Raw genomic sequence first — 25,508 nt, forward strand, 5'->3', positions numbered from 1 at the left:
ATCGTAGACACGCCTGCTTCCTGTCGCCTGCGTCCTGCGTCCACAAATGGTCCCGCGTCCTGATGTTTGCGTCCTGCTTCCTCCGAAAGCATTCTCTTCCTGTGTTCTGCGTCCTGCAAAACCAAGCGATCGCTTGTCCTCCTAGCGCTATTGCGTCCTGAGTCCTCGGCGAACGCGTCCTTGTATTCCGTTTTAGAAGACTTAATGGGAAGGAAATCGTCCTTACGCCTCGAAGATGCTTGCTCAGGCGGATCCCAGGACTTCACCAGAACTGCCAGCTTGGACTGCATTTCCCTTAAGAAACCCTTCGTACTATCCTCCTGAATGGTAGACGACGAAGGAGGAGGATTACGAGCGGGACTGCGACCTAACGGAGAGCGATCTTGCACTCTACCCGACGGAGAAAGACGAGGGGAAGAAACACAAGAAGATGGAGGAGATTCTCCCATCGAAATACCAGGCCGAGAAGGACGTATAGCGCCAGTGCGCCCTGAGTCCTCTCTAGCACGAAAAATCCTTTTCCTCTTGATCGGAACTGCGTCCCCGTCTTCTGAGGAGGACAACACCTCAGGACTACTCCAAGCCTCACGATCTTGAGCATGTCTCTCGAGAGCAGTTGATGTCCTGAAAGTCCTCTTGAGGGGGCGAGACACCACTGCATACCGACGTTCTCGCTCGGAAGTCGAACCTTCCGAGGACGCACACTTCCCAGTTACGCCTTTTCTACGGCGAACTGCAACAGCCTAGGAACTTGCAACAGGACTGTTCGAAGGGACGCCTGACCGCGACAAAACCCCTCTCGCCTCCCTTCGACTGTCGACATGCCTTCTCCCTTGGGTCTGGGAGCTTGACAGAGGTCTAGGTCTAGGAGCACGAGAGAGACGATCAGACGCCCCCTCCACTACACTTTCACTGACATCGAAAGCACTAACTCTATCTGTAAGTCGCTGTATCTGGTCGCCCATGGACGCAAGGGCAGCGAACACCTTCACAATATTTGTATCGTTCGCCTCCTCCGATACAGCAGCGGGCGCAGGAGATACCTGGGGAGAAGGAACTACCAACTCTACATTAGAAGGAGCTGGAGAGGAAATACATTCACTCCTTTTACTAGAAGAATTTGACTTCTCACTACGAGAAACAGATCTCCTTACACGATCTTTCTCAAGTCTCTCAACATATTTCATAAATATCTTCCATTCCTTCTCTGATAAATTCTCACATTCAATGCATCTATTCTCCCAAGTACACACCTTCTCCCTACACTTCTTACAAATGGTATGAGGGTCGACCGAAGCTTTCGGCAATCTTACCTTACACCCCTCTTTTACACACACTCTAAACATACTTCCAGTATCAGACATCTTTAAAGAACAATCCAAAGCGAATGCCAAGCTAACGTTTCCGAGTACAATACCAAAAATCCATGAAAAGTCAGCAACGAGAATGAAAATCCTAGCAGGGAACCACCAACAATGTTGCCGGTTCGGCTGGCAGAGAAAATCTGGCCCAATGGGAACGGTTCCTAGCGCTAGCGCCACGGTAACGGGGTGGTGGTTGCCTGAACTACTAATAGGTTACTAGCGTTTGCCGCGAGTTTTGAAAATTTCTGCCAGGTGGAACAGAGAATATAGCTATATATATACCTGCCAGGTAAGTGTCATACATTAAATTCAAATTTCGCGGCACACACTACAGGTAGGTCAGGTGATCCCGCCGCCTGCCGCTGGGTGGCAGGAATAGGAACTATTACCGTTTTAAGCCAGATTTTTCTCTTCCACCTGTCTCCTGAGGGGAGGTTGGGTGGGCCATACGATCGTATATATCTGCCAGGTAAGTACTATGTATGAAACTTTATTGTACAATAACAATATCATTTTCATACATTCAACTTCCCTGTCAGATATATACTTAGCTGATTGGCACCTTTGGCGGAGGGCAAGAGACAGCTAATTACTGACCTAATAGGTAAACAACATATGTTGTAGGTAATACAAGTTAATTAATAATACCCTAGTTCCTACCTGTTTAGGCGGAAGATTTCTTAGCTTGTGCTGAGAAGTCTGCTTCGCCTCCAAAGCTTCAGCGAGGGTGTGCCCTATGGCTGAGAACTCTTGAAAAGGACTGTCAATGGGGTCTTATCCACTTACTCAACAGAACCTAATGGCAATTGTCAACTGGAGTCTTATTCACTTACATGACAATATACCTATGCCTCTTGGCATATAAAGGAGTAAAATACTGATCCCGATCACCCGATCCTAACCGTGGATTAGTAAATATGATTGAAAGGCGTTATCCCCAAACACCTTTCAAACAACCTAAAAAAAACTCAACTCCAATAATTTTTAAATCACAATATAAACTATAAGGACAAAAATTAATATTAAGGATCAGTCTTCTCTCCTTTCCCCAGCACTGTATCCGCTGATACATAAGGTCCTAGAGAGAAGCATTTCTCATATGTCACTCTCACATCTTTCAAGTAATGTGAGGCGAACACTGAGTTACATCTCCAATACGTGGCCGCTAAGATGTTCTTCATTGACATGTTCTTGTTGAACGACAATGATGTAGCGACTGCACGTACTTCGTGTGCTTTTACCCTTAAGGTCTTATATGCCTCACTATCACAGCTCATGTGGGCTTCCGTTATGATGTTCCTAACAAAAAATGCTAAGGCATTCTTTGACATAGCTCTTCTAGGGTCTTTAACTGCACACCATAAACTCTGATTGCAACCCTGCAACTGCTTCTTCTTCTGCAGGTAAAACTTCAAAGTTCTCACAGGACATAAAGTTCTTTCCATTTCATTCCCAACTAATTGAGAAAGGCCTTTTACTTCAAAAGTCCTAGGCCAAGGTCTCGAGGGGTTTTCATTTTTTGCTTAGAAATAAAGGTTTAAAGGACAATACAGCTGAATCCTTCTTAAAACCCACTCTAGAGTCAAAGCGCTTGCAGCTCACTCACTCTTTTCGCAGTGGTCCGAGAGCTATTAATAGAAAATGCTTTTTCTAGTCAAGTCCCGGAACGTAGCTTTATCGGGAGGTTCAAATCTCTCCGACATAAGGTATTTGAGAACCACATCCAGATTCCAACTAGGGGCGAGAGAAGTTCTTAATTTTTTAGTTTCAAATGATCTAATTAAATCATGCAGATCTTTGTTATTCTCTATGTTCAGGCCCCTATTCCTGAACACAGCTGATAACATGCTCTTATAACTTTAATGGTTGACACTGCCAGATGAGATTCTTCTCGTAAAAACAAAAGAAAAATCAGCAATTTCGGTCACAGAGGTATCGGAGGAGGCGGACAGCTTCTTCGCCTTACACCATCTACGGAAAACTTCCCACTTCGATTGGTATATCCGCATGGTTGAGGACCTTCTTGCTCCAGCAATTGCTTTTGCCGCTTCGCGAGAAAAGCCTCTCGCTCTAACCAATCTTTCGATAGTCGAAAGGCAGTCAGAGCGAGAGCGTGGATATTTTTGTGATACCTCTCGAAGTGGGGTTGTCTGAGCAGATCTGTCCTTTCGGGAAGAGATCTGGGGAAGTCCACTATCCATTCCTGTACCTCTGTGAACCATTCTTCTTGCAGGCCAAATAAGGAGCGATCAATGTCATCCTCATTCCCTCCGAGGACACGAACTTTCTCATTACTTCCCCCAGCATCTTGAATGGGGGAAACACATACGCGTCTATGCCCTCCCAATCCATGAGCATAGCATCTATGGATAGGGCTCTGGGATCGTCCCCCAGCGAGCAAAAGTTCTCCATCCTCCTGGATAGGAATGTTGCAAACAGGTCCACTTGAGGCTTCCCCCAAAGAGACCATAGTTGCTGGCAGACTTGTGAATGAAGGGTCCACTCTGTTGGAAGGACCTGGTTTTTCCTGCTCAATCTGTCTGCTCTTATATTCTTCCCTCCTTGAACGAACCTCGTCAGGAGTCGAATCCCTCTTTCTTCTGTCCATATCAACAGATCCCTTGCTAGTTGGTAAAGGGAGAAAGTGTGTGTCCCCCCTTGTTTTCTTATATAAGCCAGAGCCGTGGTGTTGTCCGAGTTGACTTGGACCACCACGCCTCTGACTTCGTTCTCGAAAAACTGCAGTGCTAAGTGCACTGCTAAGAGTTCCTTTGCATTTATGTGCCAGGCCCTCTGTTCTTCTGTCCAACTGCCTGACACTTCCCTGCGTTCCCTAGTGTTTGCTCCCCACCCCGTGTCCGAAGCGTCTGAGAATAACACTAGGTGAGGGTTCTGAAGGGCCAAGGACACTCCTTCGTTTCTTCTCAGTGGTCCTAACCACCATCGTAAGTGGTTTTTGATACTCTCTCCTATAGGAAAGGTAACCAAAAGATCTCCTTTTCTTCTGTTCCAACTCCTTCTGAGATGGAACTGCAAGGGTCTCAGATTCAGTCTCCCTAGAGAGATGAACTGCTCCAGCGAGGAGAGTGCCCAGAAGACTGAGCCATTCCCTCGCTGAGCTTCGTTCTTTCTCTAGGAAGACCAAGATTTTTTTCCAACCCTTTCGAGATTCTTTCCTGGGATGGATACGCTCGAAAACCCCGAGAATCCATCCGAATCCCCAGATAGACGATAGTCTGACTGGGGATTGTGTGAGACTTCTCGAGGTTTACGAGTAATCCGAGAGATCTGGTCAATTGAAGAGCTATCTCCAAGTCCTCCAAGCACTTTTGTCTTGTCTGCGCTCTTATAAGCCAATCGTCTAGGTAAAGAGATATCCTCACCCCCTTCAGATGTAGCCATCTTGCTACATTTCTCATCAACGCTGTAAACACCTGAGGAGCCGTCGAGAGGCCGAAACACAAAGCCCTGAACTGATAAATCCTTCCCTGCACCATGAATCGAAGATATTTCTTCGACGAATGATGCAGGGGGACGTGAAAGTATGCATCTTGCAGGTCGAGGGAGACCATCCAATCTCCTGGACGGAGAGCAGAGAGAACCGAGTTGGATGTCTCCATGGAGAACTTTGTCTTCTCCACGAAGCGATTCAATGCACTCACGTCCAGGACAGGCTCCACCCCCCCGAGGCTTTCGGCACCAAAAAAATAGGCGATTGTAAAAACCTCGGGAGTGCGATCCTGTACTACCTCGATGGCCTCCTTCTCCAACATTTGCTGCACCAGTCCAAGAAGGATCTCTCTACAGGGTCTTTGTATCTCGCTGGACAGCTCCCTCGGAGTCGTCGTCAATGGAGGTCTGTTCTTGAAGGGGATGAGGTATCCTTTCCTCAGCACTTGCAGGGACCAAGAATCTGCTTTCATTGAAGCCCATGCTCCGAGAATCCCAGAAGTCTGGCCCCTACTGGTGATTGGAGGACTGGAATCTCATTTTGCGTTCTTCTTGGAACTCTAATGGAAGATCTTCCTTCTCTTTTTACTCTCCTCCTCTCTTCCTTGGGGCTCGGCTAAAAGCTCTACCTCGAAAGGGCTGTTGGGCAGGTCTTGGCTCCCTCTTCGAGACAGAAGCAGCTGGCTAGGCTTCTTAGCAGAATGTACCAGCAAATCCTGTGTTGCCTTCTCAGTAAGCGTATGGGAAATGTCCTTTACAACTGAGAAGGAAACAGCTGTTTAGACAGAGGGGCGTATAAAAGAGAAGCCCTCTGTACTGGAGAGACTGCTTTGGTAAGAAAAGAACCAAAGACAGCCCTCTTCTTTAATACTCCTGTCCCGAACAAGGATGCCACTTTCAGCCGATCCGTCCTGACTGCCTTGTCCATGCATGCCAAAACACTATGCAAGACTTCTGGTTCCAAAAACTGAGGGTCTTGAGTCTTGTTGGCCAAAGCCCCAAGGGACCAATCTAGGAAGTTAAAAACTTCCAAGACATGGAATATTCCCTTGAGGAGATGGTCCATTTCAGACATTGTCCAGCTTGTTTTGGCCGATGGAAGTGCATGCCTCCTTGCCGAATCCACCAAGGTTGAGAAGTCCGCTTCAGCAGATGAGGGAAGAGAAAGTCCCATAGATTCTCCTGTGCTATACAATCCCCCTCTTCCGTGATAGCCTGGAAGGGGGACAGGTAAACACAGTCTTCCCCGCCTCCTCCTTGGTTTTAAAGCCAATTCCCGACCGACTGCAAAGCCCTCTTCATTGAAATGGTCGGTTGCATCTTCAAGAAAGAGGAAGACTTCGCAGCCTTCGTACTCGAAAATAAAGACCGAGGAGAAGGAGGGGCAGCAGGACTCAGAGACTCTCCAAATTCTTTTAACAAGAGGGCTGCTAGTATCTTATAATCAGAAAGACCTGCCCCCTTGTTTTCTTCAGAGTCCGAAACATCCTCTAATTCCGGTTGAGTTTTATTCGGAGAAGAGTGTGCGACCGGAGGACTCCTCTCTCGGGAATGCACAGGGCTTGCAGCAACACCGGCTGCAACCTGACAAGGGCTACGGTCGCTTGTGCGACAATCTTGAGTCCCTGCCAGGAGAAGGCCGATGTTGTTCTTTTACCCTAAGGCCCTCTGGACAAGGACGACGGTCCGCCTGTGCGACAACTTTCGTCCCTACCAGGAGAAGTCCTTAAATGTCGTTCCCTTTTGTCATGATCAATTCCTTCCCGACAGGGGCTACGATCACCTGTGCGACACCTAGAGGGCCCTGTTCAGGGGAAATTGATCTTTGAGAAAAATCCCAAAGAGGAGCTCCAAGTCCGCTTCAAACTCCGATAACTCATCCAAATTGTATTCTGGATTGTACAAATCCTTGCGCCTGCTTTCAGGCGCTCTAGACGCTTTACGTCTTGTTTCAGCCGCTTCAGGCTTTGCAGGCGCCTTGCGCCTCCATTTGGACGCTTCAGGCTCTTCAGGCGCTTTGCGCCTCGTTTCAGGCGCCTCAGGCTCTTTAGGCGCTTTACTTCTTCTTTCAGGCGCCTCAGGCTCCCTAGGCTCTTTGCTTTTCCTTTGGGGCGTTCTAGGCTCTCCAGGCGCTCTACGTTTCATATCAGGCGCTCTAGGCTCTCCAGGAGTTAAATATGATATTGTTATGATACAATAAAGTTTTATGCATACTTACCTGGCAGGTATATATAGCTGTATTTCTGAAGTCCGACAGAATTTAAAAAACTTCCGACACACGCAGTGGTCGGCCAGGTGGTTAGTACCCATTCCCGCCGCTGGGAGGCGGGTATCAGGAACCATTCCCATTTCTATTCATAATTTTTCTTTTCCACTGTCCCTGAGGGAGGTGGGTGGGTACTTGAACTATATATATATTCTGCCAGTTAAGTATGAACAAACTTTATTGTATCATAACAATATCATTTTGCTCATGAACTTACCTGTCAGATATATATATATAGTTGAACCCCACCGTTGGAGGTGGGAAGGGACAGAATAGAAGGATTTTGGGACACAAATGCATGCAGATGATTTACATCTTGGTTCCACCTGTTAGCATAGCCGACTTCGTGATTACTGTCACCCACGTCTGCTTCTGCTTTACTAGAGTTGCCAGCGAGGTAGAGACCTATAAAGCTGGTGCACTCCAGATGATCTGTCAACGGGGGCGTGACCACAATGTGACTAGACCATATTGACCATACATGAGGGGGGCTAAGAAGTAAAATAAATATATATATAATTATATATATCACCACCTGACCAACCTAGCCAAAGTTTAATGTGTGTTAACTAAGGCTTCAGAGTTAAGAAGTCGCCGTTGTCAGCGACTCCACAACTAAATTAAGAGCTCTTCCTAACCATTTTCTACAGGATAGGATGAGTGGTACTTCTTGCCCCCAAGATTGTGTCTGCAGACACGTATGGCCCTAGCGAGCAGCAGATCTCATATGCCATCTTCACATCTCGCAGGGAGTGTGAAGTGAACCCAGAGTTGCTTCGCTAAAACATGGTACTCAGGATGTTGCTGAGTGCCATGCTCTGTTGAAATGCTTCCGAGGCCGCGCCCTCACCTCGTGAGCATTCAGATAAAAAGATTTCAAATCTTTGTGCAAACACAATGAAGGAGCATTTTTTTGAAAGAACTCCTTAACCCTAAAACCAGGGTGTACTTCGATATGGGCAAGTCTGGTCTTTTTCGGAACACTGCAGATTGCCCGACTGACTTCGACTTTCTTGATTTTAAGTAGATAAAACTTGAGAGACCTGACAGGGCACAGGACTCTCTCTGGCTCCTGCTCACTAACTTGTGCCATCCTTGCTTCCAAGATCCTGGCCCAAGGACAAAAAGGGTTTCCATTCTTAGGCCATAACGAAAGGCTTAGAGAGCACACCGCCTTATGTTCTCTAAAGCCAAAACTTGTGACGATGGCTTAAAATCTCACTAACCCTCTTTGTCGTATCTAGGGTGGTTAGAAGAAGGCCTTCCTGATCACATGCAAGAAGTTAACAGGCAGGAGAAGTTCGAATGCTTTGACATCATAGAACTTCAGACTACGTCTAAGTTCCATATTGAAAGCTTCGATCCGGAAATGCACAGTCTGTACTAAAGTCAGGTGAACGACCAGTTGACCAGTCAAACGAATCAAGGACAGCAAGGCTGTACCCTGAAGACCAAAAGGCACTATTCTTAGCTGAAGGATGAGTGTCTGGACTGCCTGGGCAATTCAATCTAAGCAAACCTTGGGGGGGGTGTATCAACGCAACCCAACGTCGTCCGCAATCGACTTCGTCAATAAGAAACTCAGGGCTACTATATGTCGCCTGATCTCGCACGAGTGTCTGACTCCGAGAAAACAGGCGAGACAAAAAGTAGATGGTGAGCTAGAATCGAGATTCCACAGACCTCAATGATCGTGAAGGTCTTTGTTGTTTGACAGATGCAAATCTGTCAAACAACATTCTCTGTTGTCTGTCGCCAACTGGCAGAATTTTCAAAAACTCTCGCAACCGCTAGACCACTGTAGTTCAGGTGATCTCCCCCACGTTCCCGTGGCGCTGGTACGTTGGAACTATTCCCGTTTTCCTCAGATTTTCTCTGAACCCTGTCTCCTGAGGGGAGGAGGGTGGGAATTTAATTAATATATACCTCCTGCCAGGTAAGTATGCATAAAACTTTATTGTATCATAACAATATCATTTTTATGCATGACACTTACCTGGCAGGTATATATAGCTGATTGACACATTTGGAGGTGGGTCTACAGACAGCAACATCGTCATAATTCAAAAATTAAACTAATTTTTAAAATTATTTATTAAGTTCCTTACCTGCTAAGGTAGCTGACTTCGTAGGTCCTGCCTCTTAGCCTGCTAAACCTTAGTAGCTCTCAACTAGGATGTGACCTGTTTGTTGAGAAAGCTAACAACAAGGGTCTGACACTGGACGGGACCAATTTGTTGACAGGAAACCCTAGCCCTCTCTTACCAGGGGCATTCATGCTAGGATAAGTTAGACCACCTGAACCACACACAAAGCTAACGTAACACATTACACTTCACATACTGAAGAGGAAATAACCCTCAGGACAAACCATAAAAAGAACACCACTTAATTAAAATACCTAGCATGTTAGTAATCTATCGTTGCTGCCGTCGATCGAGACGATTCGTACGGACTTTTGCAATCCTGTAACGAACCTCTAGATGATCGTTACATTCTACGCCTGTTGTTATAATAGGCTCTTTCTCGTAAACTCGAACAGGGACCGAGAGAAGATACTTCTTAAGATATGAGAGAGCTGTGGAATATCAGAGTTGATCTGGACCACTGGTTCCCAAAAAACTCGTTTCGAGGACTGGAGGGACTACCGAATCGCTTTTTACTTCTTTCAGATTAAGATCCAGGACATCTGAAACCCTACCCAGATGTCCGGCACCTTCTTTCTATCACCTCAGGTGATAGATGCACTGAGAGATGTACAGAATCATTCCTAGATCTTGAATAATATTTCAGTTTCCCGGTAGTAAAAAACTGTGGTCTGCATTGCAGTCTATTCGGGGAAACAAACTTCTTCAGGAAGGAAATGGTCCCCAGCAAGCTCATCCATTCCCTCCACTGAGTATTGCTTACTTCCCTAATAAGGCTGCGGTTGCCTAAGCAGGAGAGCATATAAAAGTGCAATGTTGCGGTAGACTCGTAGTTCTATACCGTGCGGTAACGAGAACCGAAAGGATTAAGAGATAACTCTGTTGAACATAGTAAAGCAAAACGAATGCAACGTTCATTCATTCACGTAAGAAATCCCCTCAATCGTAGGCTAAAGTCCGTGATTGTAGGACAGATAAACAGTTAGTCAGTCAATCCCGCAGGAGAGACGCAACCGCTAGCACAGAGATAGGTTAGTCAGTCAATCCCGCAGGAGAGAGAGACGTAACCTACCGCGCATGACAGCGCACGAACTGTTACTGGCTCGGATGGACTGGAGGACAGAGTCAGACACAGCGTGACAGCAGCCGCCAGCAGCTTACGAACGTCGTCTCTAACTTTATGTCTGGGTTGCCAGCTACCCTATTCTACGAAGAGATCGGTCCGTTATTTATTGAGCAGAAAGACTCTGAAACTGGTATATTTAAGCGCAACCGACAACGCTAAATATATAGATGCGTTTGTGTCGTCAGAACACTACCATACATCGGTAAAAGATAAATTGGAAACTCCCGGAAGTCTGCAGGGAGTAACGATTAAATGTCCTTAAAATAATAGCCAATAGAGCTCTCGGTTGCCCTCCGAAGCGGTAACTACAGCAAGCGTATATGACTTGAACCAACCAGTAGTAAAATAACGCAAGGCAAAAAAATGATATATCACAATAAAGTTTTTTCATACTTACCTGGCAGACATATATATAGCTGAATTCGGAAATACAGCTACATACATATCTGACAGGCAAGTTTCATGAACAAAACTTAGAGAATCGAAGCAGACAGCTCAAGCTTCTTAAGATACTGGACATAAGCGTTCATTGACGTAGTCTACAAGTCTATTCTTGTACGAGCTGCGAATGAGGAATGAGAGCTCTTCCGAACCTTGTCCTTATTCGCTTTACGCAATATCAAGTTAATGAGATGTTTGTCAATGAGAACTAACCCATTAACGGTACAGAGAGATATTTTGTCAATGAGGGGAGACCCACTTACTTGACAAAACGATAGTATATTGTCAATGGGGGAAAGTCACTGAATTGACAAAACGTAATCCAGGAAGTCGAGCCTTTTATTTTTCGATTCCCGTCTCAAACAAGGAAGGTACAAGAATCCTGTTAAGAGACTGGGCTTACGGTAGGTAGAACGACGATGTTCAATCGGCATGGAAGTCTCGACTAGAAACTAACAAAATCTATCATCTGAAAAACCCTTTCAGATGGTCTAAAAAGCTTTAAATTTATTGGCAGTATGGCAAAGGAAGTCCTGTCTTGCGCTTTCCTGAAGAGCGTCCTTTTGATGAGTGCCTTTGCAAGAATCCTACTGAACGTTGCCGAAAATCCTGACGTTCAGGACGTCGAGCCTTTACATAACCCGTAACTGTCTTATCTCAAAGTCTTGACTGAGGTAGAGAAAACGAGATCTTCCCTTGAGCTTTCCTTAACTCCATCCACCTTTGCGAAAAGCAATATAATATGACAGAGACCTCTTGAATTCACGAAAACCCGAGGTCTTTGCTGGGTTTCGAAGACGAAGTTCTGTTCACTTCTTGAGGCTCAAATCTTAACCAAGAGCTTGAAGAGTTCAACAGAAACGTTCTGGTGCGCGCTCGGCGTCCACTGGCGAGGACACTCGGCGTCCACTGGCGAGGACGCTCGGCGTCCTGGTGTGCGCTCGGCGGCCACTGGCGAGGACGCTCGGCGTCCACTGGTGCGTGCGTCCATCCGAGCGTCCTGTTCAAGCCGATCGTCCAAATAAGCGTGCAGAAAAGCGTCACGCTCCTGACATGCGTCCAACAAGCGAGAGAAACTGCCTTCTTTTTCATATTTCTTGGTGGAAAGACGTACACGTGATCAGGCAACTTTCGCCTTCTTACTTCTCACTGAAACACATAACGAGGGAGAGGGGACGTGAAGCGTCCTCTTCTATAAAGCTTCTTAGAGGGCGCGAGTCCTTCCGAGAGCTCCAACCCTTGTGCGGGAGGACGCCTCGGAGGACGAGAAGCAATCCTTCAGGATTCGTGCATGTGCACGCACTTTGGCAGTCTGGGGATTTTCATCAGAAACTGCGAAGTACGCCAGATCGTGGGGTTCCCTGTAACCCTCCTTCGGCTTTCGACATGCCCTCTCCCTTGGTTCTGGGAGTTCGACAGAGGTCTAGACCTAGAGGCGTTATAAGGCCGATCTGACGCACCCTCCACTACACAAGGGGCACTGTCACTGCACTTAGCCACTTCACTATTGCTCTCTAAAGCAAGCACTTTCGATTCTAAGTTACGAATCGAAATAGTATAAGAGAAAGGGCAATAACCTCTACAGACACTGTTTTAGGGCCCGAAGGCAACATTAACGGGTTAGGCGTAACAAAAACAGAAGTAGAACTCTTCACAACAATGAAGGAGAGCGATCACCTCTCGCAGACATAGTCATAACCCGTAGGCCATACTACAGCGTTAGGCAAAATAAAGTCTACCGGAAGGTTAGCAGTATCACTACTCTGACTTTCGTAATTGATTAATTGCGTACATACTAAACAAACTTTTTCCTTACGGAATTAGACACGTTTACTGATTAATTGCGTACATACGAATCATACTTTTTCCTTACGGAAATAGACATGTTTACTGATTAATTGCACCCCCCAAGTGCGGAACTACCGAAGCTTTCGGTAGCCACACCCTATCTTTGCAGACAACACCCTCTGAAACTAGCCTAACTAGATTCAGATATCTTATGCAAAAATGAATCAAATTCAAATCAATTTAAGATAGCGTATGCCTAGCCACAAATCCAAGTAAATAAATTAAAAGACAATTAGGATACTTAGCGGCAAATGAAGTTTCCAAAATCCTAAGCCGGTACTGAAAACAGGTGTTTTCAGTACCGGCGACAGAAAATTTATGAATAGAAAATGGGAATGGTTCCTGATACCCGCCTCCCAGCGGCGGGAATGGGTACTAACCACCTGGCCGACCACTGCGTGTGTCGGAAGTTTTTTAAATTCTGTCGGACTTCAGAAAATACAGCTATATATATACCTGCCAGGTAAGTGTCATGCATAAAAATTTCCTTTTAGCCACTTCAGGCCTTTCAGGCGCGTTGCGCCTCATTTCTTTTACTTGAAGAGTTTTACGCCTCATTTCAGGCGCTCCAGACTCTTTTCGCCTCGCCAAAAGAGTTCCAGGATCTTCAGTTACTTTGCGCCTCCCTTCAGGCGCTTCAGGCTCTTTGCGCTTCCTTTCAGGAGTTCGTCCGATTTCGGGAGTTCCAATTTTACTCCTCGATACGGACATCTCATGTGCTTTCTTTCTAGTAGGAAGTTCCCTATACACATCTTGTCGCCTTGACGGCGTTTTGCGCTTGACAGTAGCCTGACGTCTGGCTGGCGCCAGGCTTCTGGCAGGCGCCTCGTCCGAGCTCTCAGATAGTTCTAAAGGACGGGATCTTTTGATAGGGAGAAATCTATCCTTCCTTCTAGGCTGATCAGATTTAAGAACTCCTACTAGGGAAGATATCTGTTTCTGCATATCCTCTAACATCTTCGTAGCTACGTCTCTCTTTCCAACCTCCGATGCAGGAGAAGAAGCTTCTGAATATACATTCTTCTTCCTCTTTTCCGGAGGATATTCTTCCGAAAATTCTTCAGGGCTTGAGTCGAATGAAAGAGACTTCCAAGTTCTCTTCGAAGGTCTCGACAATCTATCTGAACTCCATCCTTTTTTAGATGAGGAATCAGACGAAGAAAAACACTGTTTCAGGACGTCTTTCCAACGACTATCCTTGGCAGCCCGGGACGTAACTACAGGATCTGCTGAGGGGACGCCTGACCGGTGGGGATTCTCTGAAACCTCCCTGCGGCTTTCGACATTTCTTCTCACTGGTCTTGGGAGCTTGAAAGAGGTCTAGGCCTGGGAGCGAGACAGAGCCGATCAGACGCACCCTCCACTTCACTGGGAACACTTTCACTGCCACTTACCTTCCAGTTCTTTAATTTTTTGTTCCATATGTTTAGGCGAAGCTTTCAGACTCGCAATTTCAGATGTTGAGCTTGCCGAGTCCGATAATCGGGAAGGTAAAGCTGTATGGGAGGAAACAATAGGGTTATCAATAGGCAATAGTCCGCTAACTGGCTCGTTAGAGACCGACCTACTTACACTCTTGGAAGAGGCTTTTCTAGCCCTATCTCTCTCCAACTTTCTTAGGTAGGAATTAAGCAACTTCCATTCCTCCTCATTCAAATTCTTGCACTCATCACATGTATTCAATTGAGAGCATACATTCCCTCTACAATTTTTACAAGTGGTGTGAGGATCCACCGAAGCTTTCGGCAGTCTCACAAAACAATTCTCATTCACACACACTCTGAACGAAATCGACACGTCAGACATTATGAGAAATTCCAAAGCCAAATCCAAAAGAAAAGTCCACAATAGCGTATGCCAAACCAAAGATCCAATACGTCACCAAATAGCAGTCCAAAAGATCAACGGCGTAATGAAATTCGAAATTCAAGTCAGGAGGAACTAGCAACGATGTTACTAGTACCGCGACAGAGAAAAATCTGGCTTAAAACGGTAATAGTTCCTATTCCTGCCACCCAGCGGCAGGCGGCGGGATCACCTGACCTACCTGTAGTGTGTGCCGCGAAATTTGAATTTCTGTCGGGGACGACGGAGTCTATAGCTAAGTATATATCTGACAGGGAAGTTGAATGTATGAAAATCATCAGCTTACTCAGCTATTAGTTGCTAAATGAAACATTTTGGAACTTGGTTTTTTCATAAATTATCAGAGCTGTTTAAAAAAGGGATTTTGACGAAGGAAAATCTATTTCTGGGGAGAGACCTGTGTCATCCAGAGAAAAGGATCCTGCTATCCACTTTTCTAGTATAAATAGGTTCTAAATATACCAGAGAAAAAAGCTAGCATGGTATGCTGAGGTTACTGCCCTCGTGCGAGCACCCTAAGGGTGTCGGGTATAAAGTACAAGGCGAGCGGAAGCCACTATTCACAGGTCTCCTGCCAATTAGAGGTTTCCTTCCCCAAAATCCCTCTCATGGGGGGAGCCGACCCAACGGCTACTATTTCCCCCTCTCTCTCGCTACTACTACTACTACCTGACCAGAGCGCCATCTGCAATCCTGATTTATACTAGAAAAGTGGATAGCAGGATCCTTTTCACCGGCGAACACAGGTCGACCCAGAAATGCAACTTACTACTAGTACTTTATTTATAAATGTAGTAAACTAAAGGAAGTAAAGCTCTGATTTCTCCGGTATCAGACGCTGCTTTTGCCTCTTCTGAAATGTTTTGTGGCCTGCACATTATTAACTTTTTTTTTTTTTACAGGCTGCTGAGGAGCAAGAGCCCATGCCAGCATAAGGCTGGCTTAATCTATGATCATCACTTTTTCAGCTACATCTACATAGTACAGCCATAAATTTTGTGATGTACCTCCATAACACTTTCCTCTCCATTGTGTGAAGGAAAAATAATGATTTATTTTAATTTAAGGATGTCACCATTGAAAATCAATGAGAAATTTTTAACAAATCAACAAATTAATGTGTGTCAGTTTCCATAACTGACGTCAGCAAACGGCTGTTTCTCGATTCAATTTTAAATCAGTACTTGCTGTTGTTTATGCCAGTTTCTTGTATGCAGTCGTAAGTGGTTGTTGATTACAATAAATATAGTAATGAATTCTTAGACAAATCACAAGGTTGGTAAGCCTGATTTAATGTATGAAGATTTGCATTTAACCTAATAAACTTTTGCTTCTAGGCCTATATATTAGTTAAAAGCTAATTTGGATATACATACGTAGTAATATGCATTATCAATGGTATCTACCAAAACTGAGTCAGGCATAGAAACCACCGAAAACGCATCTCAAACTATACACAATGTGTATGAATTCTTGTCTTTGGACATATTGACTGCATGATACATACTTATGAGTTTCTCAGAATGTTTTCATTGGAAATAAACTGAGCATGTATGTTTATGGAGCAAGATTCAGTTCCAAAATAAAAAAAATCCCAAAACTGAAAAGTCATGGCATCACCCTTGTAGCTGCTCAAGAACTAATGGCAGCTGATTCAAAAACATCCTGGATCCCGGGCGTGCCAGACCGAGGATTGTTGGATTTAGGAGATTGGACTGTACTTTATTATTGGCTGAGATCCCTCCAACTCAGCAACATTCCTAGTCTACCCTGCTGAAAGTTTTCAATTCTTATTTAACGAAGAAATATTGAAATTTAATTCAACATACTGTATTCTGATTTGTGGAATGCACACTTTACTAACCAAATTGTGAGATTTAACTTTCTCTCAATTTACAGGACTAATTCCTAGGATCCTGCCAAGCTAGGTGGGAAAGACTACATATCAGGGAATGTTTAATGGTTTAACCAAACCATTAGGGAGATAGAGAACTTGCATAATTACACGAGAAATAGTTTTCAATAAAAAAATTGATTCTTCTAGTAAAACCCCATTAGTTTTACCTGTGCATCCATGCAAATCTCAGACACTCCATGCCAAGAAGGATGGCTTCCGCTGGGTTCTGAAGAGCCAACGATTTTTGGTTGTCTGCAATTTTCTCTTACGTAGCATCAAGATGTCAGAACGGAACCCCCGCCGATAACCGGGGACTGAATAATAATGCTCATAGTTCAGTCAAATGTACAACAGACAGTGTTAACCAAAGTAACAGAAGCATTCCCATGGCTGTTTCAACTGTTGGTTAACTATAAAAAAGAAATATAACAGGTAACCTGTCATTACCAGGAGAGAAAGGCATTAGTAAATCAATGGTTTCTACTTCTGAGGTAAATTCCCTTCATAGACAAACCATAATACGTACCACCTTCACTACACTTTGCATAACTGTGCTCATATTTCCTTTCCTCTCATTTTCTTTTATTTCTGGTGAAAGCAGAAGGTCCTCCTGGTCTGGAAAAGCCTCCAACATGGCAACTGTAGCAGAATGAAAAGATTATCACTGAAATGTATATCCTGAGATAAATCAATAGTAGTAGTTTCTTTGAAAATATAAAATACACACATTTAATTATATACATATAAAGAATAAACTTGACATAAAAAGCTAGTTACTGGTTAAGTAATAGCTACTGGTGACACCAACATATGCAAAAAGTTAACCAAAATCTTACAAAAATATCTTTCTTCAAGCACTCTGTAATCTGATGAAACTAATATATATTACTCGACTGTGTATAGGACGACATAAGTACTGTAATTACAATAAGTTAGTGAAGGAAAGTCTCATCATTCACTAATAACAATTTCATTATTCTCAGCACCTTTTTGATATTCAGCTCATCCGCTCTTAACCTGTCTGCACAAGTATAACCAAGAGGTTTGTAACTCATATTGACAAATATTACCTTCAGGAATATTCACTTTCTTGTCTACTGCATCCTCCTCTACCAGAACTGGTAGCTCTGGTGGCTGTGTTGTATGGTTTCCATCAATATCATCTTTGTTATCTGTTTGGCCCAGTGCAATACCCATTGTTTCTGCATTTTTGCGACATTCCTCTTCTCTCTCAGCCACTGAAAAAAGCTATTACTGAATTATCTTTTCCTAGTGAAATGAGGTAAAACTAACAAGACACACTAGTCATTAGCAAACAATACATACACTGCATAGTGCTCAAAATAATTTTAATCTACTGTAATGAGTTTTATGCTCTTTAAAACTTCTAATGACTGGCATAACATTATATATCTCAATACAGCAATTCAAGACTGCAAAATTAACTGATACTGATATAAAATGACTACTCCAATCTAAATACTCCATGACAGGGAAATGAAAAGCAGACAAACTGCTTACGTACTACCACAGTCAAGAAGGTCATGTTTGCTTTAGTATAACTCCCTTAATCATATAGTACAGTGCTGTATAAGAGATGTTTAAAAACAAAATGACGATTTTTTTAATAAAACCCCCTCAGTTTACATACACATATACCTAAAGTCAGGCCAGCAGCTCCCAGGGAACATGTAAAAAGAACAACTACACCCTCTTTTGACCATATACCCTTCTGGGGAGCATCTCCAGTGGTAAAAATGGTAGTTAATTTATTCCTTCTATTGCCCTGACTTTCTATAAGTGTGGGGTTGGGAGGACATTATGATGTAAATTGATAGTTTTGAATGAAGAAATATTTTCAAAATTTTATTTGTTTCATACAACACAATCTGTTTACATAAGCCTGAAAGCAATTTAGTTGGGGAGCCTTCCTTTTGTAAGAAAGAAAATCTAAAGACGGGGGCTTAGTGAACAAGGCCAGGAAATCAGATCTCTGTACTACTAACACTGGGTTGAAAGTTGATTAGGAATATTATAACATGACCAATACCTCCACTAATATATTAACTAAGCCCTAAACGTCCAATCACCCATTGAGGAACTTACACAGCTAAATGGAATGCAACTCAGACAAAGAGGACGAGACTAACATGCAAACCTCCCACTCACCCCAATTTTGGCCTTCCACAATCAGTGGGTGAAAGGTTTTGATATGCTTAGCAACCAATAAATTAAAATCATAATCATGCGACTTAATTCATTAGCCATAAAAGTGTGAGTAGACTCAGACTTGGTAATCTTCGAAAATCAGCTGGGATGCTTGAAATTCAGATAAGCCCCTCTTGTCACAATTAGAAATGGCAAGAACCAGATTATACCATTATCTAATAACATGGAATCCCTGCCGTAGTAAGCATATCATCCCAGCACTCATCCTGCATCCAGAGAGTAGAGTAAAACAATTCTAAATTTCTCAAAGGATATTAATCAATTGTAATATAAGCGGAGGTTTGTAAGGATCTATGAATGAGCAATAAATATATTAAGAAAGCCTTAGTGGTCCTGGTGGTTCCTCTTCCTAAATCATGGCATATCCAATGAACCTTCCTTGCTTCCACAAGATAATAATTTCTAGTCTTAAAACTTGTAGTGTTGCAGATCCATGATCTTGAGCAAAAAAACGAAACCTATTTTGGTTCTTTGGAAAGAACTGCTTCAGTTGAAATTTCAACATTACCACATCACCCAACCTATCTTCAGAAAATCAGACGAGGAGGTTCACATTTCAACCAAAATGGTTAAAGAAGCCATTCAGTACAGGTTCCAATAACTAAGAAGTAAGGCAGGCATGTCCTTAAACTAGTCATAAGATTGGATCCCCCATCTGACAAAACCAACAGGAGTTACCATGACCACTGTACCAGCTTATGGATGTTGAACTCAACTAAAGGCTAGAAAAGATAAGTAGACCCTACCAGGAGTTTCTTTAAGCCAATTCTCCAGCTAGAGTCAAGGAACACTAATTAGCAGACTATCAAGATGTAGGTTCCATGGTATATTGAAACCACAAGCAGGTAGGGAGTGTTCCATTTCACTAGAACCATCAACCACCTGACTCTCATTAACTATCACATAGGTACTTCAGAACCACCACAATATTTTGTCCTTTTTGCCATCACCGAAACTTCAAAAAGAAGAACAGTACATCCCAGGGAATACTGTATCTTTTGGTCCAAAGAGTAAGTCATTATGGAGGGACTGTCCAACATAACCTCAATCCTAAGATGGACAACCAAATATCATATAGATGGCATGGAGTGTATAAGCAGACAAGATGTTTCCCTTAATTCCAGTAAGGTGACATGGGACTCACCCTTCATCTCAGCCCATAAATTCTCTTCCATGCAGTCCAAATACTAGATGCCTTTTAAACTTCCCTCGGATGTCAAGACCAAACACCAATGGACTTGAGAAGGATAGCTGTGGTAGAGTTCACTGAGAACGCTATTAACGGAGGTCTGTCAAGATCCTCCTACAAGAAGGTTCCACAGTACAGACAAGGATAAATAACTATCCAGCTATAAACAAAGGAGTTCCTTCCCAAAACTATTGTGTGGGGCCACCTTCTATAGAGAGTTAGATGGCCTGTAAAAGATAGGCTATAATGTAAAGCAGTTTTGAAGTAAAGAGCAAGTTTCAAAAGAGGCCAAATAGCTCATCACTAGCCCAAGGCATTAACATTCTTACGGAATATTGAAGGCCATTATATCTTCATAAAATGTGCAATCTGACAGGCCAAGGCTGGCAGGTCTTGCATATAACTCAAGATGACAAAATCCTTAAGGTCATTCCCCACCTGGGAGAGTTAGTGAAGTCATAGTTCAGCAATCTGTCAACTTTCTCAGCTTCTGTGGTTGTTGAATGGCTGCATTCACCAGGTGAACAGGAGCACTCACACCCACTGCTACACAACCTCTGAATTTGTGTTTCCCTTAAGGTATGTCTTGAAACTACCAACTACTGACATGCACATGATCAGATGATAAAGCGCACACACCTAGTAAATAGGCCTAGTTGTCTCAACTAGATGTACTTCAGAGAAGCACAGTGGGAAGATTTACCCACACACTGGTCTATTATAGACCAAGTATGCACGGTGTTGTACAACCAAAACCACCTCCGGTACACACATGATCCAAGGTCCAAGTATGGACCTAGGATCTGTCAAGTTTGTCTCTGATAAAGATACAGGAAGAAGAACTCCAAGGAAATCTCCCCTGAAGAGAGTGCTTGGTGCAAGTTAGGAAGGGAATGACCCTACTCAGTTGCCTAAGCATAGACAGTACAAGCAACTTCCACACACACACACACACAATACAAACATGTTGCAAAAACCCCCGTGTCTCTCCTCACAGGCACAAAGAGGTGAAATGAGAATGTGGTTTGTCTCAGGTATGCAAGAGTGCTCAGTCCTGAGAACAAAAGCTTGCAGAGCTATCAGGATGAGCATACTCCTCTACAGTACCTCAAGATTACACAAGTCTTTACTAAGAGGGTAGGTGTGAGGGGGTGGCCCATACCTGCCCTGCCAAAGGCTAAAATGATCACACACAGGTGACAAGAGCGCCTTCGCCTTCCTTTGAAAAGGGACAGTACTTAAAGTAAAACCTCAAAGACTTCTTGAGAGAGGTCCTTAGACTTTGCCCCCATCTATTCCTCTTCCCTAAGGGACAAGGGGAGAAGAGGTAGTGAAGAAGAGCTTTGACGATGAGAGGGAGGTGGTAGAAGAACAGCACGTCCTCTCCTCACCCAGGTCTAGATTCTTCCCTGAAGAGGTAGCAGTCGTCCTTGGAAGGAAGAATACTATTACAGATTCAATGATGTTGAAGTCCTAGCAAGTAACATAAGGGTTGAAGTACCATCAGTCCTCACAGAAGGCATCAGAAAGGGTGTAATCAGGGAAGGAGCTAGAAGGAACTTTGGCAGTGAAGAGGAAGAGGTAGGCTAACACTGGCAAGTTTACTCTTCTGCCCACTGCCTCCCAAAGGCAAGAACATCTCTCCTACAACAACAATATACATACTACTGAAAATCCAAGGAAAATTAGTATAAAAAAGGGGGGATCATTAAAAAGAGTGGGGATCTTAAAAAAAAAAATTAAGAAACTAATCTTTCTTACGTGTAAAAATCACTTCTCTCAGAAACAAAAAAACTCTAGGTCAATTTAGCAGTCTGAAGGAGTGCAGCAGTATGTTTTCACATGCCAGTGACCCATGAAAAAGTGACAAGTAATGGTGAGTGAGTGAGTGTGGGGTACTCCCCAATCAACTCCCTTAACCACAAGTTAACAACCTTGTTACCGAGATCAATGACTGTACTAGCTCTTGCCAAAGGATACATCTGTATAAAAGACAATGGTTTGTACTTCCATAGGAACATACAGGTCTACTCATGGATAATCACTGGTAGTAGCTAATAAATAGCATTTAGCAGGAATGCATCCAGTCTATCTGTTGCACGAAAAACTGACTAAACAAAAAAAGATAAAACAAAAATAACTATTCAAATTTTCTTGGGATAAGTATTGTTAAGAGGCTAAATACTTACCAGTGTGCTTGTAAAGATGACTTTTAAATACATTAAGGCTTTTAAACTCAATGTCACAGAGACCACACTTGGCTCCAACAGCAACAATATGATGTGTGACATGATTCTTCGGATCAATCCCTCCAATAAGTTTCACACCACATAGGTTGCACTCTGCTCGGCTGTGTAATTTCATGTGTGATCGAATTCCACTTGAATAGGCAAATCGTTTACCACATATATGACAATCATAGGGCTTTTCTCCTGTGTGCAGACGCATATGGCTAATGCAACCAGACCTTCGTGTAAATTTCTTGCCACACACTGAACATGCAAATGGCTTCTCACCTGTATGGGTTCTCATGTGAATTTCCAATGACAGTTTTGCTGTGTAAGACTTCCCACATATATTACAAGTTGGTCTACCTTCACTTTCTGAGTGCGATAACATATGGCTCTGAAGTGCACTTTTATGAAGAAACTGTCTACTACATACGTTACATCGAAATGGCTTTTCTTCTGTGTGAAGTCTCATGTGTTTCCTGACTTTTGCATTATTTGTGAACAGGAGACCACAAATATTACACCGGTGGGGCCAGTCATCTTGGTGCTGTTCTCTAACGTGTGAAGTTAGTTCATTTTCTTTCATAAAGTTCATACCACACATGATACACTCCCTAATCATGTGTTTCCTTGAATGACAAACCATCACACTTCGGTGAGCAAACTTCTTTCCACATACAAAACACTTGTAAGGCTGAACCCCAGTGTGCATTCTTGAGTGACTATTGTAACTGCTCTTCCGGGAAAAAGTCTTTTCACATACGGAACACTTATAAGGCTTCTCACCTGTGTGCAAGCGCATGTGTGTTTTTAAGCTATGCCTCTCAGTGAAGAGATTTCCACAGACTTCACATTTCCATCGTTTTTCCCCCGTATGTGTTACCATATGTGAGCGCAGTTCTCCTTTCCTCTTAAAGCATCGACCACAGAGGTTGCATTCATGAGGTCTCTCACTTGAATGCATGATCATGTGACTCTTTAAGAGGGGTTTGCTTGTGAATGTCTTGCCACAAGTGGTGCACTTTTGGTGAGTGTGTGTCAAAACATGGTTTGTAAGATTGCTTTTGCTAGCAAATGTCATTCCACATGTTTCACACTCAAAGGGACGCTCTCCTGTGTGCAACTTCATGTGACTCTTGCATGTGCTTTTGCGTGAAAATTCTTTCAGACACACTGCACACTGATATATGTTCTGGATCCTTTCCTCCATCTTGCTATTTGAATTGTGACTTTGTCTACCTCCAATATCTCTAGCTTTTTTAAGCTATCTTTTCAGTGGCACCTTAAAAATGCAATTTAAATGTATTTCTGCTAAACTTTTTACTGTACATGGTTGGAAGTGTGCCCTTTCACTCTCCTAGGAATATCAACTATGTACTGTCTTTAAAAGAGGCATAGAATACAGTTGACGTGCACATCAATTTAACCTGAAGGAAGAAAAATGACACATTAGAACATACATATATACAGTATAGTTAACTGGGTATTCACAGGCTTGATTAATTGCAGATATGAGAAATTTTAAAACTAATTTATAAACAATGTGAGCTGGTAATGGTCATTAAAATGTGGGATAAAATGTAGTTAATTTTAGATATATGAGTGAGTTCAGATGATTGTACAGAAACATAAAGAGCTCCAGAAAATAAAGGAGATGCAGCAAAATGTTCAAAAGGTGAAACTCAAAGAAAAGCCCATAGCTGCACCTAAGATTACTAGATAGGTTACACAGCATGAATGAAGAAAGGTAAAATAAAAGGCTTTAAAGTGGGTAGGTACAGCTCGGGACCAAAAGGACACTGCAAACACCCTATTGTATTGCCTACAGTGCACCACATAAGGTACACTAACGGTACTAGCCCCAACTGGGGATGTGTATTGGAGGATCATTCTTTGCCTTTGTACCCGAGATGAATGAGCTGCTCAGACGAGTGCTCAAATCCCCCTCCAGTGCGACCGTGAGCAGATGCATTATGGGTGGTGGAGATTTGCACAATACTCCAGCAAGGAAGTTCCTGTCATTCAGGAACCATGTGAGATCCTCTCTGAGCTTCCTGCCCATAGATAAAAATGGGAGGGAGGATCGCTTGGAGTTGAATTTTGCTGCTTTAGCTGTCACCGACACGAGTGCAGAGGCGATTACTTGTGCAAGATGAACTTACTTTTACTTAAATACAACAGGTGGCTACGAAGACACCAAAACCAGGCTGGTTGACAGAAAAGATACCTAGGTGCTTTGTCTGCTGCTTGGGGTTTGAAATTTGACTTCTCCCAGTTTACAACATCACCCAGGTTGTCACAATATGTGGGTAGGCAATCTCTGTTCTGAAGTAACTGCACCTCTGAGGATGCCAGAACATGCCAGCCAACTATGTAACGCAGCACACATTTACTACCACTCAAATGTGTCCAAGCTGAAAGCAAGGATGGAAACTCTCATGAACATCAATTTGCCAACATACAGCTTAGGGCTGTAAACTTGTAAACGCTCCTGTTACTGATAAAGCAGTGGTACTCCATGAGTCTTATACCAGTTGCTTCAGTGTACTTCATTGGTCTTATACCATAGGAACATGGTACACAATCAGCACAGCCAGTACAGATTGATGCATCCAGAGGACCTATATCCAAAAAGAGGTTCAAAGCCATGGTCAAGTGACCCATATGCCTCCCAAAGTTTGAATGTCCATGTACACATTGTAATAGGAACATAAACCTGGGAACCATTGTAAGTCACAGGGTGAGCAGGGAACAGCAAGACTAAAGGAAGGAGGATCATCCTCAATTGGTGAGAATCAAGCCAAGACCTGTCACATGTCTGTGTGTATAATGACCATAAATGCGCAGAAGGAGAGGGTAGCGCTAGCTCAACCAGTTGTTTCAGGCAAAACATGGATGGAAGTGCCTGGAGCCATTCTTTTGTCCAATAGAAAGTGGACTGGGACAGGGTACTTGGTGAACTCAGTAAAACCCCTGCCTGCTATCCATGAATGGCCTAACACCATCACTTCCAAGAACCAGGGAAGGCTGCTCATTTGAAGTTTCATGAGACTTCTTCTGATGGGTCTTCTTGTACTTCTTATTCATAAGGAAAATGCTTGGGAGCTCATTCCCTGCCCCTGGCTCAAGTCTTCCTTTCCTCATATGTACTACTAGCAGGATAGCTGGTCTAGCCTAGGCTTGTCTTCATTATCATAATAAAAGCCATGGTTGATGCTACTAGGGCATGTCCCACAGTAGTACTACATAAGTGATTTGTTTGGTTGCTGGATAGCAGGGAACTCACTGATCTGTAGATAAGACTGTTGACTTGATCCAAAGTACCAAAAACAAGTTGCAATCACAGCAGTAAGATAATGGACACAATCTTACTGACACACCCTAAGTGAACCCTAAAGAAAGCCCCATCGATGACAGGTTCAACATATGGACAATGGTTACTCCAAGATCATTA

The 25,508-nt window shown here is 43.5% G+C and overlaps 1 protein-coding gene across 6 annotated transcripts in view; it reads right to left on the reverse strand.

Annotated features, from left to right (window-relative positions):
* LOC135212515 (zinc finger protein 665-like) overlaps positions 1-25,508 on the reverse strand; it is a 47,313-nt gene that overhangs the window by 19,112 nt on the left and 2,693 nt on the right. For all 6 annotated transcript variants that reach the window (XM_064246034.1, XM_064246029.1, XM_064246030.1 and 3 more), the window contains exons 2-4: positions 22,013-23,481; positions 17,476-17,643; positions 16,932-17,044 (exon numbers count right to left, since the gene is read on the reverse strand). In XM_064246034.1, the coding sequence (XP_064102104.1) occupies positions 16,932-17,044; positions 17,476-17,643; positions 22,013-23,264 (1,533 nt within the window). In that variant the 5' untranslated portion in view covers positions 23,265-23,481. The remainder of the gene's footprint in view (positions 1-16,931; positions 17,045-17,475; positions 17,644-22,012; positions 23,482-25,508) is intronic.

The sequence above is a fragment of the Macrobrachium nipponense genome, chromosome 41 (assembly GCF_015104395.2).
Source record: "Macrobrachium nipponense isolate FS-2020 chromosome 41, ASM1510439v2, whole genome shotgun sequence".
In the NCBI taxonomy this organism is placed as follows: domain Eukaryota; kingdom Metazoa; phylum Arthropoda; class Malacostraca; order Decapoda; family Palaemonidae; genus Macrobrachium; species Macrobrachium nipponense.